At 34.4% G+C, this 19,391-nt stretch overlaps 2 protein-coding genes across 5 annotated transcripts; both read right to left on the reverse strand.

Annotated features, from left to right (window-relative positions):
- Positions 1-3,094: 3,094 nt before the first annotated feature.
- On the reverse strand, positions 3,095-7,802 carry LOC112527406 (protein NSP-INTERACTING KINASE 3-like). 4 transcript variants are annotated; one of them, XM_025138044.1, is made up of 11 exons: positions 7,230-7,802; positions 6,738-6,870; positions 6,543-6,614; positions 6,319-6,462; positions 6,142-6,213; positions 5,984-6,043; positions 5,803-5,900; positions 5,297-5,443; positions 4,763-5,104; positions 4,105-4,496; positions 3,095-3,580 (listed from the first exon to the last, which is right to left on the reverse strand). In XM_025138044.1, the coding sequence occupies exons 1-11, from the start codon at positions 7,339-7,341 to the stop codon at positions 3,263-3,265; spliced, it is 1,890 nt and encodes a 629-aa protein (XP_024993812.1). In that variant the 5' UTR covers positions 7,342-7,802; the 3' UTR covers positions 3,095-3,262. The 4 variants fall into 4 exon arrangements, with proteins under 4 accessions (XP_024993812.1, XP_024993811.1, XP_024993810.1 ...); XM_025138043.1 differs by having other exon boundaries at positions 4,105-4,499; XM_025138042.1 differs by having other exon boundaries at positions 4,763-5,107.
- Positions 7,803-17,927: 10,125 nt separating this feature from the next.
- On the reverse strand, positions 17,928-19,374 carry LOC112528570 (F-box/kelch-repeat protein At1g23390-like). Its single transcript, XM_025139592.1, has one exon. The coding sequence runs from the start codon at positions 19,372-19,374 to the stop codon at positions 18,265-18,267; it is 1,110 nt and encodes a 369-aa protein (XP_024995360.1). The 3' UTR covers positions 17,928-18,264.
- Positions 19,375-19,391: the final 17 nt, after the last annotated feature.

Consider the following 19,391-nt stretch of genomic DNA (forward strand, 5'->3'; position numbering starts at 1 on the left):
GGCGGGCCGGTCCATAGTCGGTCCCATAACCGGTCCCGGTCACGGTCGGTCCCGGTCCCACGAAACTACCAAAAACCTCAACCGGTCCCGGTTTTCGGTCCCATAACCAGTCCTTACCGGTCCCGAGCCGGTCCTTTGTCGGTCCCGGTCCCGATCCTCCAGCGGTCCCGGGCTGGGCCGGGCCCATTTGGCCATCTCTACCACCAACCCAGTGAAAGACACAAACTTTTCAATATTCTAGTTAAACTGAATCAATCTTACAACTTCAAAACTAGATTACAAGATGTCGAGAAAATGATAAATCGCTTGATTCTTGATAACATCAATTGAAATCGAATTCGAACTCAAATCTATCAAGATAACTCATTTTATCATCGGGTTTTCAGATGACTATGCGCCTGTCTAGTTTTAATTGATTTGTATATTGTTGAGCCGTTTTATTTCCTTAAACTTAAGATGTTACAACTTGTGTCGAGGAGAAAGACAATTACTTAACGACTTAACCTACGAATGTCATATTCAAATATGATGGGCAAATAGGCCCAGTTTAAGGAGATTGGATTGGATCAAAAGGCAGGTCCGAACCCACTAGACCATCTTTACATGATCGATTATAAGATCGGTTAAATTTAAACTAATCATAAGAACCATTGATTTTACGTTCTTATTTTTTTTTGAAAATTCAAACAATTCCATATGCTTATTAAGTTGATACTCACAAGATTTAAGTTTGTATGAGTTTTAAATTGTTAGGGTTTTCTTATATTTATAATCAAATAAATAAAATATTACCTCATCAGAGTATTTTATGTTTTAGCATATTTATAAATCATTTAATAAAAACTTTTATAAATCATTTTTTATACATGAAGTACAAGCAACTTAGAATGTGGTACCAAGGAATGAAACAACTACTTAGGTCGAAATTTAAAATTCAAGATTACAAGTAATTTTACGTAAGTACAACTTATTAAAACTCTATTTTTAAATTAATGTAACTAACTATATATAAACATAATCAAATACAGGATAAGTACTCATTTTAAATATAGAAAATCTAAAATATAATTAAGATAATCATTGAGTTTTAACATAATGTTTAATTATTATATTTATAAAAAATTATATTACTNTACTTTTGACCTTTGGAGCCAAGCTCAAACCAATCAGACACCACCCTTGTGGTTGAGCAACCCTAATTTAGTCTATTAATACAAGAAGATGTATCATAAATTCTTATTTCTTCAAGTGAAAAAATTGTATTAACTTTTAATACCCCACTAACTATAAAAGTTATGAATTTATTAATTGAAATTGATGTGGAGTAGTTCAGTAGACATAGGCCAAATTTAATATTAGGGTTTGTTAATAAGATTCCAAATCTTACCAAATACATATTTGTTTCTATAGAGTAAAAAATAATTTAACACATAAGGTAACGTCTCATTTTTTTATAAGGTTTAATTTCTTTACTTTTTGGGAAGCTGACCAATGTTCTAAAAGGCTTGTCGTTCAATCGTCGTGACTTACGACTCGTCTTCGACGCCATGTTAAGTAGGGATGGAGCTAGGAATATATGTCACGGGGAGTCTGGCTGTTCCAGATCGTACTTTGTTATACAAATTTACATCGATAAATACTGTTGTTATTTTAATTAATCATTCAAAACATTTTCGAACGTAGAAGTGTTTTAAGGCACCCGTGTAATCTTTTTATGAGAAAATTTGTGAGCATCGTGTTTATCGAATATTGGATGAGAATTGGTATACAAATGGTGTTTGCATCAATGGCGGTGTTCTATTCGTTTCATCGATATAAATCTACTTGTTTGAGCTTCCCTTGCCAACGCCCAGAGTCTAATGCTTTCAATTATGTGATTTGATCTCAATTTCCTTCGTCAGTTGTAATTTTATGTTTTGTTTTTATTATACCTTGATTTATTTGTTTTGCAAAACAATTTTACGGGGGTTTTCATAATTTTTTTTTGATTAACCTGAATATCTAACATGCTATGCGAGCCGACTAATCCCAGAGTGACCACATGCTTTGTAGATAGCCCGGAGTGACTGCATTTGAACCTTCATGGCCACAAGAATTTTTTTTTTCCTCCTTGGATTTGAACCTAGTACCTACTATTACTTTTGACATTTGGAGCCAAGTTTAAACCAATCAGACACCACATTTGATGAATATAATTATCTACAAGTAACTTATTTCATGAAGTAGGATAAGTAAATCGGCTAATCGACATCGGTAATTTACGCATAAAATCTAGCATTTGGATATATTAAAACTAGGAATTTATTTACTAACATTAAGGCATCGTTTGGTAAACATAATCTAATTTATTTTAAAGGTACATGATTCGATGAACATAAACTATCTTATTGAAATGTTAGTTGGAGTAGCTTATTAGAAGTTTTTTGTCATTTTTTATGTATAACCCTTATTAATATTAACTATTATTTGTTACTGTTAATTATAAATAAGTATTGATAAATATTAATTATTACTAAATAAAAATAAATTATTTCGTTATTAGACCTAAATTAAATTATAATAATAAATTGAATTAAAAAATTACACAGAAAAACAAGAACTTTTAAATAGTTAATTTGATAATAGTATCGATATGTTTTTTTCAAAATTTTATATTATCGTCAAATTTATATTTTATTCAAAAATAAAAACATTATCGTTTCTCAAAACCACATAAACCATATCATACATCGACATTGGACAAAATAAAACAAAACATTAAAATCGAGATGTATTTCACTGTATTAAACGAATATCCTTCTGGTTTATCAATAATAATGGTATGGAAAAAAAAAAATTAATATGTAACAAAAAACCAGAAGAAATAATTGATATAAAAACATAATGTTGGGTCCAACAGACACGGTTTCTTCTTCTTAGACCGGTCCAAACAAGAACCGATTACATAGCATAGCACCAAGGATTCGGGCTTTGCGTGGTATAACCAGGACCGGTTCAAGAACCAACCGGCTTGTCCGTCTCTAGCTACAATGTCTAATATAAAGACAGTTAATTCGTTAGTATAAATTGTCAAATGCATTATGCATACAAAAACTAACGGAAAAAGATATACATTTACCATTGCCCCATTTCACAAACTTGATTCCAACAAAAACAAACACTAGCTTTCTTTTCCCTTTTCTACACATGCATTTGATCAACAAATATATCCACAACACAACCACACAAAAACGATACATATATATATGACACTGAGTTCATGTCATCTCGGACCTGAAAGCTCCATTGCTTCGCCTACAAGGGAAGATTCTTCGATGTAATCCGAATATCTCTGCGGGATACCTTCCAAACCCCGAAATCGTGGGGTTTCAACGCTTTGCGATGCTTCCCATCTTTCGACCAGTCCTTCTCCTTCCAACATTCTCAATACTTCCGACATCTTTGGCCGGTAACTCGGGTTGAATTGAGTACACAAAAGTGCAACTTGAACCATTTCTTGCAACTCCACTCGATCAAAATCGTGTTTCAGAGCTTTATCCACCATTAGGTTTAGTTTCCCTTCTTGATGGAGCTTCTTTACCTGCAAAATGAACCCACATTAGTTATCCCAGACGTCAATAAAGACTGAGAATATGTAGAACCTCCAGATTACTGTCTAAAAAACCCTTGAAGACAGAAGACCGGGTTCCAATATATAGAGGAAAATCTGGTCCGAGTCTAGCCAATGTGAGACTCTAACATGCCCCCTTCAACACCCCTTCAACACAGGCCAGATAGGAACAGATAGTGTCGAGAGGGCCTAGGGTGTCGAGTCCCTAGAGTGTTTAGACTTTGGCTCTGATACCATGTGAGAATATGTAAAACCTCTAGCCGATATGAGACTCCAACATGCCCCACGAAGGCTAGATGGGCACAAATTAACCTAGAGTGTCATCAGGGGGCTAGACAGAGTAAAGAATGCCCCAGAGTGCCAAGTCCCTAGAGTTATAGATCTTGGTTCCAATAGTAGACTGGTTGTTTTTCTGTGAAGATTATTATACCATTAAGTGGTTATAACTTATGGTTTTAGGTTCAAATTCCCATTATGTGAGAAGGAGAGAGTACCCAATCTAGCATTACGCCTTTCTGGTTGGCAGCCCTTCCAAAGTCCAGAGCTTTCTGTCCAGTAATTAGTTCAAGAAGCAGGATCCCGAAACCGAAGACATCCGTCTTTTCCGATGATTGGCCGGTTGACAGATACTCGGGGGCAATGTGACCCACGGTGCCACGGACAGCAGTCGTGACATGAGAATCACGGTGGTCTAACAACTTTGCCAGCCCAAAATCACCAACCACAGCCTCAAAATCTTCGTCCAAAAGAATGTTGGCTGCTTTAACGTCACGATGAATGATTTTCGGGTCACACTGCTCGTGTAAATAGAGCAAACCCCTCGCCGTTCCTAGAGCTATACTCTTTCTCCGCAACCAGTCCAAGACCGGCTTCCCCTGGATCTGCTCTGCTATCAACATATTCAAATACGCAAATTAATTTCTTTATCAAAGCGGCAAATAACAAGATTTTGAAGTTAATACATATACATTGGCCAAATGAGAACCATTAAAATATATAATACATATACATTGATGAATTTACTAACCGACCGATACATATTTTGACAGTGTATATGCATCAACATGTGTGTGTGTAAATGCTGGTTCTCATGGTTCTGAAATCGACCCGGGAAAAATGGAAAAAAGAAAAAGAAAAACAAAGGTAGCAAACCTTTTAATCTAGATGCCACACTTCCATTCATCATAAACGGATAGACAAGAAGGCGTTCGTTTTCAGTCGAGCAGAACCCCCAAAGGCGTAGAAGATTACGATGAACGGCCAAGCTTATTGTTTCGACTTCGGTTTGAAATTGAATTTCACCCCCGAAGGTATTACTGTCCTTCAATCTTTTAACAGCCACCGTGGTACCATCGTTCAATGCCCCTTTGTAAACAATTCCGTATCCACCCTTCCCTAAAATATTCTTCGCGTTGAAATGGTCGGTGGCAGCCCGAAGTTCCTTAAATGTATACCTCTTCAAATGGCCCAAACATACCTCGGGTTCATATTGATCTGCTACATATAACAAAAGTCAATAATATTCCGCAGCTCCTATGGGTGTATTTGAGGTGAGCAAAGCCCAAGCTTAGCCGACTCGGCATCCCAGCTTGCCGGCTTATGCCCAGTTAGCATGTGCAGAGTACGCTTATTTACCGATGGAAATCAAAAAATAAGATGAAAGTAGATGACATCATGATGACTAACCATTGACATCAAAGAATATCTGTTGATTTTTCCTGTATCGCCACCATATGAGCATCGCGACCACTAGGATTACTAAGAAAGCAGCACCGAAACTTGTCCCAAGAGCCACAGCCAAATGGTGAGTTTTGTCAGTCGACGATGGTTGGTCTGGAAATAAAACTGTTAAAATAGACAATCACACATATACAACAATAATAGCAGGAAATGAGAAAATCAGGCTATTTAGCTGAATGACCTTAAAAACTGAATTCAAGATTCTAACCCTCCAGAGATATTTCAAAGTTTTTACAGGGGCGGGCTGATATGAACTAGGGGCAGGTCAGATGAAGGTCTTTTAGAAGGTCATGCTCCTAACTCTAAAAACTCATTAAAGGCCATTTATTCAAATGACTAGGTAATAAGGTCATTTATCGACATCAAGATATTATAGAAAAAACGTCATCGTAATTGCCAATGTGTGGTATATAACATAGATACGAATGAAGGGAATTATGTGATGCATTCACCTGTGAAACCATCTGGAGCGAAAGAGAGAGGCTCGGGATAAATATTTGAACAATTATTTGCAGAATTCTGGTCACAAAGTAAAGGGTTGCCTATGATTCTGAAGTCAAAACCAAAGAAAACGTTAGATAAAAACAAGATGATGGCAATAATATTACGGTATAACAGTGAAGAAAAATGCACCTAAATGTTCTTGCTGATAGTTTTGGCAATGGACCACTGAGATTGTTATACGACACATCCCTAAATAAGCAAGTAAAACATACGATAATTTAACATTAATCTCCATAAATCCATATCTAAACTTGAGATGGAGCCATGGAAATAAAGCAGTGACATACACAAGAGTGAGGCCTCCAACTTCAGATAACGATTCAGGAACTGTGCCGGTAAGACTGTTGTTGTTCAGACGCCTGTCTTGCTCAAAAAAATCAACTCAAAATGAGTAAATTGTTTCATAATACATTCAATCGTACTGTATTTGCAATATGTATATGTAAATGAAGATTCAAACTTACAAAAAGTTAAGGTTCTTGAGATCCCCTAAAGAACTAGGAAGCTGACCGCTGAATATGTTTCCTGAAAGATCAAGAGTTTGAAGCTTCTGCAGCTTCCCAATTGCAGCGGTGATCGGCCCAAAGATTGCATTATTCTGTAGCGTGCTACAAAATTGAATCGAATCATCAATTCTTAGAACTGTGGTGTCACATTTGACGAAGAACAAGATCAATCAAGAACTTACACAGATTGCAAGTTACTAAGATTTCCAATCGCAGATGATAAAGTCCCGGACAAGTTTTGACTCGGCAGCCCTCTGATTATAGAAACAAAACCCATAAAGATTCGAGCATTTAAAGACTAATTGTGGACAGTTTTTGGCAAAATGTTTTCAAGAATCAAATACAAGATTCAAGAAAAAGGATTCAAAGAAACTTACAGAGCAGAAACAGAGCGATCAAGGGTGCAAGTAACCATCCTCCAACTACAAGGATCTACAGAAGATAAATCCCAATTGTCCATAACATTTCTTGGGTCCTTCAAATCATCTTTTATAGCCATTAAAGCTACAACTGCATCAATTAATGAAGATTTAAAAGAAATTAAAGGGTTTTGTTGTTTATGGTTCATTTTCCCCAAATACATGTTAGTTTTTTTAATCTCCTTTCTTGACTTGCTTAACAAATTCATAGGCAAATAGCTACATGTAAAAATCAAGATTAGAGACCAGTGATGGTATTTATCCAATTAAAACAAAATTAAAAAGGAATTATAAGCAAGAACAGACATCATTAATGACCAACCAGACTGAAGTTTGCCTAAATTGAACAAGAAAAGTGTGGAGTAAGAATGAACAAGAATCAACAACTGCGAAAATAGATTATAGATGGAATGCCCAAATTTGGCAAAACAAAATAGAATGAAAACTAACCTTCATAATTGACACCAGAAGGAGAAAGAGTTGCATAGGAAACATTCAGCCATGTTAAAAGACACAAAACCCCTAATCCCAACGTCTCAAACACCCATAATCTCTTCTCCATGCTTCAAGAATCTTTAAATTTTGTACAGAAGCATCAACAAACACGAACATAAGCCATTTGGCAATGATTTTATTTCACCGTATTTATATATCGTCTTCTCCAAATCCCAAAAGAAAACACCCAACATAAGAAGAAAAAAGTATGTTCCAGAGATTATAGAACAGAATCAGAACCCTATCAAGCCAAACCCCACCATTTGCTTTCAAACCTCAGCTTTAATCTTGTTCGAAAAGGAACAAATTCACAGAAATGCTCTTCACCCACGTCATAAAATTCTCCAACTCGAAAAACCCAGATGACAAATTCGCTGTCACTGTATCAAAGATTCAAACTTTTTTCTCAAACGAAAGAGAAAGAGATCTGGTCGTATGCTCTTCTTGATTCTTTAACAGTTAGCCTTTCAAAATGCAACAAACATCTAGAAATGGAGCTGAAGAGAGCAGGCAAGCAAGAACACATCACAATTCAGATTGGGGATTCAGAATACCAAGGGAATTTAAATAAATTAATTGTTTTTCTAATAATTTCATGAAAAGAATCAAATAATTGTTTGGATTTTTTTGGGGGAAAACAAAGACATTTGCTTTTTATTCAGTGATTGGACTGATGGGTGAGTGTGTGAGAGAGAGATAGAGAGAGAGAGAGCGCAATGAAATGTCCAAAAAAGCAAGGTTTAAAAAGAAAAGCTTTTTTGCAGGTAAAATGTTGGCAGATCACGTGCCTGGCTTGTCTTGGTCTTTGTTGGTGTTTGCCTTTCTCTACAAAAGTTCTCTTTTTACCCTAAAAAGAGTTTTCGAATTATGATATAAACCTTATGCTTTTAGGCTCCCCCATTTTAAATTGTGTTTTGCCTTCAAATATTTTGAATCCATAAATAACATTTTAGATAATTTTTGCTATATACATTAAAAAACTACTGAACTACAAGAATGATGTTTGATTGATTTGAGTTTGGTTTTAAAGATCAAAAATACCAGGAGATCTCAGATTTAAATCAAAGAAGAAATAAAAGTCTCATTGTGATCACGGAGGTTCAAATGCAGTGACTCTGAACTATCTACAAAGCAAGTGGTCGTCCTGTGATTAGTTGGCTCGCATAACGGGTTGAATATTCAGGTTAATAAAAAAATTGTTATGCTTAAAGAAAATTAAATTATTATATATTAAAAAATATTCAAAAAAATTGTTTTACTTTATATAACTTTTGAATCATTTTATTTTCTGAGACATGTAATTGTTACTATAAAAAATTAAAGATAATAAAAGAGTAAAACCTTTATAATCAGTATCTTTAACAGATTCTTCAAAAATAATAAAATAAATATTTTGGGTAAATTCTTGTTCTAATAGCTTCATCACAACTTTATCTCAAAATGGAAAAAGCAGCTGAGAAAATGTCAAATTCTTTGAATTTAAATAATTCTTCAAAAATGATTATCATGAAATATAAATAACTTTTGAACCGGGGATTGACTGAGATTTGCTAGAGATTTGATCGGAGACGGGATGATACTCCCCAGGGGCGGATTCACCATGTAAAAGGTGGGGGGAAGGGCCCCCATTAAAAAATAAAAAAATGAATTTTTTAAGGTTAAAAATTGTCTTTTTTACTTTCTACCATGGTTCTCTTCCGTAATTTCTTGTTAAGGCCCCCACCAACTAAAGAAATTATCTTGAAATCAACCAAAAAACTGAAAAGTTCCTCGAAATCGATAAGAAAACCTTAAAAATCCCTCAAAATAATCCAAAAAAACTTCAAAAATCTCTTGGAATGGTGGAATTAGGCTTAAAACACATCGGACGACTTGGTGGACGTTTAAGCTACCTTAAAGGTGCCCCCACTAGACCAAAATCCTGGATCCGCCACTAATAATCCCCGTACCCGCTGGAGACCGGGACCGAGGACGAGGATTATAAAACTCATCCCATCCACCCCGTTGCCATGCCTAGTTATAATCTATAAAATAAAGGATTTTGGTGAGGTTGAATGTTATTTTCTTTTTAAAAAAAAAAAACAATTTTAGATATTTTTAATAAAAAAATCTCTTGCAATGCTCTAACATATTTAATAAATATTTATGGGTTTTAAAAATAAATAAAAAGTAAAATGAAAAAGGTGGTGTAAAATGGGGCATATGTGGAAGAAAACGAGGTGTTAAATGACAAAACATTCTGTTGTCAATTTGTCGATGCATTAAAGTATTTTTTACATATATTAACATTATCTCTAGGGTTTGCTTACGACTCCCAAACACCAAAGGTATTTTTGTCCCTTGAATATTCTCCACCTTTTTATTTTCTTTTTTTTATTAATTAATTATAATCTAATATTTATTTATTATTTAATGCTTTTTATAAAAGTAGATCACATTTTCAATAAAGTTGCCAATGATGTATTAGTAAACGACATTTAAAAGTCGTAATTCGCATTTAACTTTTCCACTTTTAAAAGATATCTAAAAGACTGTTACTGAACGCTTAATTCGGTAATTGATAATTGGGTCATTTACTTTATCGGATGATAGTGTTTTGATAGACTGCAATTTTACATATAAAACTCAGTTAGAGTGTTGAATCTTACCAATAAGCACTTATGAGATAAACATTTAAATAAAACGGGCCTTAAGAGGCTCTTTATTTGTGTGTGGACTTTGTATATGCAAGCAAAGCAAGATAGAGTGTGAAAATTATTAAGAAAATACTTAACTTGAAATAAAAAAATCATTATAAAGATGCATGAAACAGGTTAATTGTTATTTTTAATATATAACCAGGAGGAAAAAACGCAACTGATTTGGTCATATTATATGGATAGAAGTATTTTCAAAGTCCAAAGTTATTTTTGGTGATTTTCATACTTGAGTGTGAAAATTAAAAAACCATGCAAAGTTTGGTTGTTTTTCCATGTAAAAGATAATAAGTGTTTAGGGCTATGTCTGATAAGATAAATAAAAAGTTAATTGTTGACTGAAAAACTAGTTATTAGCTGATAAACAGACTGATAAATGGATATGTAAGTCTAATATACTTTGGGTTGTTTGAGATCATATGTGGTCAAGATCGGTAAAGTAGTGTATTGACTGAAGTTGTCAATAGAATTATAAGGAATTCACGACACATTTCAAATGTCAAACTTGAGGAAGCTTTTATAGACGTAACCATTGTAGTATCATTTAAAGATATGCCAATAAATGAGCGGTTAAACTATATAAACGAAAGCAATTTAAATTATAGACAAACATATGAAAAGATTGAGAAATAAGAATGTGCATCTAGTACTGGTTCATTCAAGGTTCCAAAAATGTACTGCTTGGGAGTCTGCAATAGAAATAAGACGAAATGCCTTTAGCTGTGTCAATGCAGTGTGAATTCACAAGACATAATTCTTATAAAGAGAGGGTTATGACCCCCAAAATATTTGTATCTCAAAGTAGAGGGACCAAATGTATCATTTAGTGAAAGAACTCCAACGGCTAGTTGGTGAGTTATGTGACCAAAATGGCATGTTGGTACATTCTAAAAGTGTTAGAATGTGATCATAATCATCATTGGGGCATGTGGTTGAGATCACGGCTAGTGCTTGATTGTTCATGGGACATTACTGAATTAAATACCATTTCATTCTGAAGTCATTTGCCAAAAGTTGGAGAAGAAAATGAGATCAAAAGTTGGACTTTTAGCATCAAGGAAGCATAGAAGTTGCAATGTTGTTTCAAGTGTTCGTCGGGAGAATGAAGGTATCACTCACACATACTCAATTAAAGCTACACAAATTAGATTTGAGTTTCATGTTACTTTGAAGTTAAATACATATTCATATACATTATCTGGTATTTAGATATATTGTTATGATGTTATGCATGAAAAAACTCTGGTACCTATGAGGGCTTATGTACCCGAACATCAATGCTATGAAGTGTGACACCATAAAGATACACATGTATGGTACGTTTGATAAAGGACATCTATGTACTCGGGTCAATCTGTTAATATCTGTACATATTGTGGTCATTATGTTCAGTTGTGACAGATTAACCTCCCACATTATATCGGTTCAGTAATTGAGATCTCATTTATGTTCGGTTGTTCATTTATGATTTGGATCTTTAATTGGACGAGTCTTGTGTTTGAATATTTATTTCAAAATATGATAATATATCTTAATTTCACGAGAACAAGTGGCTAGTCATGCAAGTGTTATCGAAATAATTGTCAAAACATCAACTTGATAGTCTATAAGGAAAAAGACAATCCGAGAAATTAAAGACCTTTACATTGTATTTTTCAAACATCTGTCCGTTCAAAAAGTGTAGTGATTTAGACAACAAGATCTGATTTTTCTTAAATGGTGAACGACTGAATTGATACCTAGCGGATGTCTGGAATAGTATGAATAGGATGTTTTGAAAAACTTTTTATAAAACTGTTTAGACATTTTCTATCTCTCCGAAGATCATATGTTGACTTTTCCAGACTTAGTCAGATGACATTCTTTTTAAAAACTAGACTTTCCCCATTTTATGAAAGTTAATCCAACTTTCCAGTTATTCATCTCAATATTTCAAACGGATTTGATTATACGTTAAGAATTCTTTGTGACATGCTTCTTGAAAAATAATTATTTGAGGTCTCGGAATGGTATGCTTCCTAAGAAAACGTTGGGTTTTTTTTTTCTTCATTTTTGTGGCATATTTCCAATACAACAACGTCTTACAATGTATTATGATCGGTTTTTTTGATTCACCTAAATATAAATATACAATTATGTTAACATTTGTTGTATAACTCATTGAAAATACTAGTCCATAAACATGTTACGTTCAATTTGTCAATAAAAAAAATAATCAAATGGTGATGTGTACACTTTAATTTAAAAAACGGTGTTTTCTTACACATGCACCACCAAAACGAAAACCATGAACTCAAATAACGAATGCTAATTTGTATTATGCATATGAAGTTAAGGCTCAAAGTAGTAAAGCTAAGGAGAATATGCAATGTACTCAGTTAGGGAATGAAGATGTCGCGAGACTTTTCTGGTGTGATTGGTTATAGTTTGTTAATATATTTGGTTAGTATCCTTTATTATTTGGTAGCCATCACGGCTCTAGAAAATCAGATGCAACTAACGTAAAGAGACATGGTATGAAAACTGATCAAATGCAAATTGGTCCCTATGGCCATAATTGAGTTTACAATGAATATATTTGCTACGGTTTGACGACGAAGATGGTGATGTAGAACAGAATATCGTTCCAACAATTGTATGATGAGCAGAAAGTGGCATGGATGTAAAGCATCGTTCAACTGAATACAAATCAATCAACCATATTACCTTATAGCGTGATGCATTACATATCCAGAACATTTTCTAATGGAAATGCAGAACACTTAAAAAAAATTTAATCATTATGTGGCGTCTGAACTTTGAAGTGTCTCAACAGAATACTTCTCATTTAACTGTATGTAACAGAAGAAGATAGTAGCAAATGGTGTCCCTCTTCTTGTACCTCGAAAGCCACAAGTACCGGCAGAGGATCAAGAAACCACTCACCCACGTACATCTGTAACAGTCACAATGGTATTACTGAAACTTTCTTGAGTATGAATAACTCCACTTGGTATTTTACGTGTACTCTTATGTGAACCAGTACGACCACATGAACCCTTTTTCGGTATATTTACAGTAAAATAAAGATTATAGATTATTTTCTTAAAAATAACATAGTCAAGTACCAAATTCAAAATTTAATCATTTGGTTGTGGGCAAGTACCAGAAAGAATATCGATGGCGGAATTACAGATGACCAAATGAGTTCGGCCCAGTAGGAACCGGTTATGGCCCGACGGTCCTTAACCGGTTACGGTTTTCATCCAAAAACAAGGCCCGACCAAGCTAAAGCTGGGACCAGTTATACATAGGCCCATTTGTTTTTAAAATAATTTTTATAAATTATGTATTAAGTATTTAAAAAATTCAAGTTTTTTTTTAATTATTTTTAACGTTTTTCAAAGATTTTGTAAGTGTTCAAATGCTAAATCTCAAAAATCATAATAATAAAAACAACTATAACATTTTTGTGTAAAAAAGATTAAAAAAGATTTAAAGTGTATTTTAATGATCCAATTAGAAATTTTAAAGTGTATTTCAATATATTGTTAATTTTTTTTCCAAACACTGTTCTTTTACGTTCAAAATTAAGTTTTGTAAAAAAAAAAAAAAAAAAAAAAAAAAACTGGAACCAGTTTGGACCCGACCTAGGACTTGTTCTCATAACAGGTTATGAATAACCTTAACTCTGCCTTGAATTTTTGGTCGGGACCAACACCGATTACACTAGAACCAGTTATGAATAACCTTAATCAGGTTTCTGATTTTTGGTCGAGACCAAAAACCAGTTATAGATAACCATTTTGAAACCGGAAACGCGATTTGGATCTAACCCAATTCCACCCAAGGCCGATTTTTAATAAGCTCTAATAGGAATGAATTAGCAAACAAAAACCCTCAAGGGGCCCAACTGAAATGTACACCAAGGGCTATAATTTGATGCCTGACACGTGGCAAATAATGAGTGGCAGGAGGTATGGGATTATATCTTGCTAGGGGTAAAGTTGGAAATATGGGGGAAAAGTAGGAAACCTTAAGTGATGTTATTTTGAACAAAAAGTCAAATTATGGTAAAGTGGAGGGTCATGTGTCTTCTGATGCTCTTCTTTGAAACTTGTCCCCCGCCTAAATAAAAATAAAAAAATTTATAAAATCATTATTTTATTTTATTAATTTAATAGCAAGTAAAGAAATGGAAGTATTTTAAAATTTATAAAATCATTATTTTTATTTTATTTATTTGAAAAGTAAAAAAATAAGCATAATTTTTTACATGATCAAGATTGATTAATAATTACGGTTTTAACTAGTCAAATATTGCGTCTTTGACTAATTAAGATTTGCGATTTTGATTGGTCAAATAAAAGATATAGAAATAGTTTCGTAACTTTTATCAATAGGAGACAAACAAGTGTATATGTGAACTCGTAATTCATATGTAAATCACACGGGTTCACGTATGTACTTGTTTTGCCGCCTATTTGTAAAAGTTACGAAACTACCTGACTATCTCTCTATCTTTGGTATGTCATTTGAGAAAATTATCCGATGCTTTGCAATCTAAATTTTGACTAGATTAATGACTAGGATCAGTTCTCAATTATTCAAATACTTACCACTTTTTAAATGAACATATATATATATATATATATATATATATATAGAGAGAAGGTTTACTTTGTAAACCACGTTATTTACACAAACCGTACAAACCTCATTCATTCAATAATAATTTTTTTTTTTTTGTAATTATGAGAGGTTGATTAATCATTTTTATTATGCAGGGTGTTAATAATGGATTTTATCATCTTCATTATATTAATTTTAGCGAAATACATGAAACAATTTCTTTAAAATTTCATAAATATTATATGAAACAATTTCATAACCATCGGTCATAGGTTGGTCCAAGCAGCAGTGCGGAATTTTCATTCTCGTCTGCTGGATCTGATCTATAGTTAGGAGGGCAATATATACCAAAAGGTGTACAAATATGAGTGGTTTGTATTTGATCATCCATGTCTGTGTGTGTATATATATATATGTATATTTGACATATAAATAATTCAAAAAATATATAAATATATTATCAATAAACATTGTTGTAAAAGTTTAGAAGCTATAAAACCATAAAAATTTAAGATTACGTGTATTTAGCAGTCAAAAGTGGTCGATTATCACCTCACAAGGCCCACAATCATGGGCTATTACAATAATTGTTGGGTGTGTGGGCCCACTAGAGAATCAATTTATCTTCTTGTTTTTCGGCTCATCGGCTGGCTGGCTGGCTGGCTAATTTTGATTTTTAGTTTTAAACTTGATTTGATTATGATCAAGTTTTTTTTTTTTTTTTTTTTTTTTTTAAGTATTTGTATACTTGTAGATACAAATTATATGGCAAAATACGCAACTCGTAATTCTACAAAATGCTGAAATATAATTTCTAAAATCATTTAAAGTTTTTTTTGGTAAATAATATGAAAAAATAAAATAAAAAATTATTGATGGTCACATCCCAACAAACTACAGCTTGCCAAACTATTGAGGATGGGTACATGTTGGTTGTTAGAAATGGGGGATTGTAGAATTCTTAATTGTTGTATTTTTTAATTATTATTTCATTATATGTTAATTATCAAACAAATTTAAAAAAAAAATGAAAACCATATTATAAATGTATAAATTTTAGTTATCGTATTTATAGTTTTATCGTAAAATCATCGTAATTTTTATATACTTAATTTGTTTGGTAATTAACGACTCGTATTAAACGTGGATTTAGAACTTGTGTCTTCACATCAACTCTGAAAGTGATGTCCCGAGAGTTTTTTGACATGACGATTTATTATATATCATTTTTTTTGACGTGTTTTCCAAGATTATCTTGAGCTTCAGAAAATTGATTGTGATTTCTTTCCTAACATTCAAATGGGCGGATGGCCATAGGGGCCCTTATGGGTCTTGGTCTCTGGGCTTTTTTTTATAGATAGAGTGAAGAATCTTCAGTTCATTAAGGTTTTAAGTATAAAATTCTTTTAGGTCTCTCCACTATTGTTGATCCGGTCCATTTGTGTTCCGCATCTGAACATTCACACGTGATTTTGCAACTCCGTAATATTTGAATATACAATATCAGTATAAAAATCGGTTTGTCAATTACTAAAATACAAAGGTGTACGATGTAAAATCAGATAAAACCAAAAACCAACATTTGCATTAATATGATCTAAAATAAATATATATCAATCTAACAATTTGATATGAATTATTCTACAAGATTTTATTGTATTAACGTAAGCAAACTGCACTAAAAAGAACGAAATTTATTTTAAATTGTATTTATCAAAGTATTTGGTGACTGATTTCATGTTCACCAAAATGTGAACGAAAACAAGTCATTTTGGTTAGTCTTAATGAGATTTTTTTAAAGTCCATTCTACAAAATTAAAAGTTTTGAAACCACATTTTCCTAATTAAAGATTTTGAAAATTAGGGGTGTTAAAAAAACTGTTGGACCGTTTAAACTGGTCGAACCAAGCCAAACCGAATTGCTTTTGACGGTTTGAGCGTTTGGTCCAAAAAATAGTCAAAGAGTTCGGTCTGGGCTCGTCTAGGGTTTGAACGGTCTGGACCAATCCGACATGTATTAATTACATTTATTTTCATATTGTAGGCTTAGGGCCTGTTTACTTGAGGCTTAATGAGCTTAGTGGATAAAATGGCTTATTCGCACAGACAAAATAGGCTGTTTACCTCGGGCTTATTCGCTCAGAAATGGGCTTATTCGCCCAGATGAAAATCCTTCCTTGTCCAGATTAAGCCGGCCAAAAGACTTGCCCTACCCTTATCCACCAACAGCACCTCTCTCTTCTCCATCGATCCAAAGAGAGGATTTAACTGGAAAGGATGTCTATTTCGTTTTCAACTTCATTCTCCGGCCAGATTCTGATGTGGGGTGTTTGTGAAAAGTTAACGAGACGAGGGCTATGGAGTTTGGAAAGGATGTCGATTTCGTTTTCAACTTCATTCTCCGGCACGGCGGATAGGGCGGAATGGTGGTTGTTTTGGTGTGAGGGTTTTTTGACGGCGACGAGACGACCACGACCGAGGAGTTTCTGGTCGGAGAAATTATTGGTGGCTGCTTCCAAATCGCTGTAGTCAAAGTGTTGAATTTTCTTGTGGATCAAATCTTCATTTCCATGGATTTTATCAGATTTCTTGGATGGATTATGAACAGCAATAGTGGATTCAGCTTTACAAGATAAATAGCCCATCCAAAATTCGTAAATTTTTGGTCTGATTGTTTTAGATATTATACATAAGGATCAAAAAGGAATGAAATTGGAAATAAGGCAGATAGGGGTAAATTAGTCATTTCTGTTATTCAGACTGTTGTTTCAGATAGAAAAGTAAACAACAACATAAATTTATCCAGACAGACAAATTTATCTAGACAGACAAATTTATCCATACAGGACTTAATAGAAAATTTGGTAAACAGCCCCTTAGCTTTTATGGATCAATTAAGAAAAGTACATCAAAGACATTATGCTTTTAATTTTCATTTCTTAATTGAAGGCATTATTTAAATTGTGAAATTTTTGACTTGAAATCCGTCAAAAATCAAATCCAAAATTCTAATCATCATTTGACTTTCTAAATATTCGTCCAAAACTCCAAATATTGTTAGTGAACTTGTTTTTATCTTTTTCTCCAATTCGATCAATGTTTTTTTAATTTCATAAATGAATCTTTTATATAATTCGGTATACTGTTTTTTTTTAATATTGTTGTATTGATTGAAATTTCATTTTGGATATAAATGTTATGTTTTTAAGTTTAGAGCTCGTAAGAGGCTCAAACCGCCTAAAACAGTCAGACTATATCGTTTTTTTGTCCGGTTTGTTTGGTCATTTTGTTGCCATTGCAGTTTGGTTTATGTGTTGATTCAATCCAATTTTCCAACAATGAAACAAATCGATTAAATCATTTTTCATGTGTTAAAACCAACACAAGCAAGGTTAAAAATTCAAAAGCCAACACAAAACAAATTCCATGTTAAGCAAATTGAAAATAAACTAATTGGATGGATAACTGAATGGTCATGAGAGGTTAATAGATGGGCCACAAGTTTCTTTATTTCAAATTGCTCAAATCTAAGATGGGCCAAAGCCCAAGATTATTGATGATTGATTTAGCCCAACTTTAACTTCTCAATCTCGTAACGTAAATCCAAAGATATTTGATGGAGTCCTGGACGGATAAACCCCACGTAAACGATTTCCCAGCGAGTCAACTCAGTCAAACTAGACTCACCGTTTCACCACGAACCTCCGACTCTCCGACCGCGTTGCTCGTTGCAGCTCCTCCATCCCCACCTTCGAGCATGTAAAAGCTAATTTATCCATTACACTCCAGCCATTCGCCACCGTATTCACCACGCTACACCACCTACATCCACCGCCATCGATAAACTCACAAACGATCACCTCTTCAGGTCGCGAAGAGATGTATATATACGCCATGTTTCCCCCCATTGACACATCGATGGAGGAAATCTGCAAATTTTGGCTCTTCAAATTCTCAACCAAACTCGCCGGCATCTCCCCGATTTCTTCAAATTCGAATGACTCACAGTTCACTTCCCACAGCTTAATACCGTCAACATCCTCAGCATCACCTAACATCCCAATCACAACCAGTTTGTCGTCGGAAAATCCGATCACCGAGTAAAAAACGCGGTCATCAGGACGCATATCGTACGGTCCAGACCACGTATCGTTATTTGGATTGAACGAGTGAGTTACACCGGAGCTTTTCTCCATAACGAAGAGATGAGAGTCGCCGGAAGCAACAGAGAGCCACAATGAAGAGGCGGATTGGTTGAAAGATTCAGGCATTGGATCCGATTTGGTCCATCGTTGTGATCGGAGATCATAAACCTCCACAGCGAGAGGATCGTCCTCAAAATCGTATGCACCGCCGGCAACCACCACATGTCCGCCAACGACGGCCACAACCGGATCTATCCTTGAGACCTTCGGCCCCGCCGCGTGGTGCCACGTCAGGTGGAGTGGATCAAAAGACAACGACAGCTTCGATTGCGACAACATGTAGAGAAGATTGGATTGAGATGATCGGAGTGTGGAGACGTAATGGATGGGCGGGTGAAGAATCTGGATCCAGACGTTTGACGCCGGGTCGTAGGCGTGTGTGGTTGTCGGGTACGGATGCCTGGAATTCTGAGTGTGTATGATCAGCCATGGCTTGGTGTTGTTGGAGACGAGAAGTGCTGACGACACGGCGGCATTCCATGATTTTGACACTCGGGATGCCGGAAGTAAGCGGATGAGTGGCAAGTGGGAGAGAACGGCCTCCAGTACATCGCCATGGATGGGTAGTTGTTCGTTGCAGGTATCCATATATCTATCTCAAAACC

Source organism: Cynara cardunculus (assembly GCF_001531365.2).
Source record: "Cynara cardunculus var. scolymus isolate 2C chromosome LG 15, CcrdV1, whole genome shotgun sequence".
NCBI lineage: Eukaryota > Viridiplantae > Streptophyta > Magnoliopsida > Asterales > Asteraceae > Cynara > Cynara cardunculus.

Excerpts from the sequence above, each read along its gene's own strand:
- LOC112527406 (XM_025138041.1), bottom strand. The coding sequence starts at position 7,341 with ATGGAGAAGAGATTATGGGTGTTTGAGACGTTGGGATTAGGGGTTTTG. Across the intron at positions 6,615-6,737 it reads GATCGCTCTGTTTCTGCTCT|AGGGCTGCCGAGTCAAAACT; the intron begins GTAAGTTTCTTT and ends TTCTATAATCAG. Across the intron at positions 3,581-4,104 it reads AAGGCGTAATGCTAGATTGG|GTAAAGAAGCTCCATCAAGA; the intron begins GTACTCTCTCCT and ends TTCATTTTGCAG.
- LOC112528570 (XM_025139592.1), bottom strand. The coding sequence starts at position 19,374 with ATGGATACCTGCAACGAACAACTACCCATCCATGGCGATGTACTGGAG.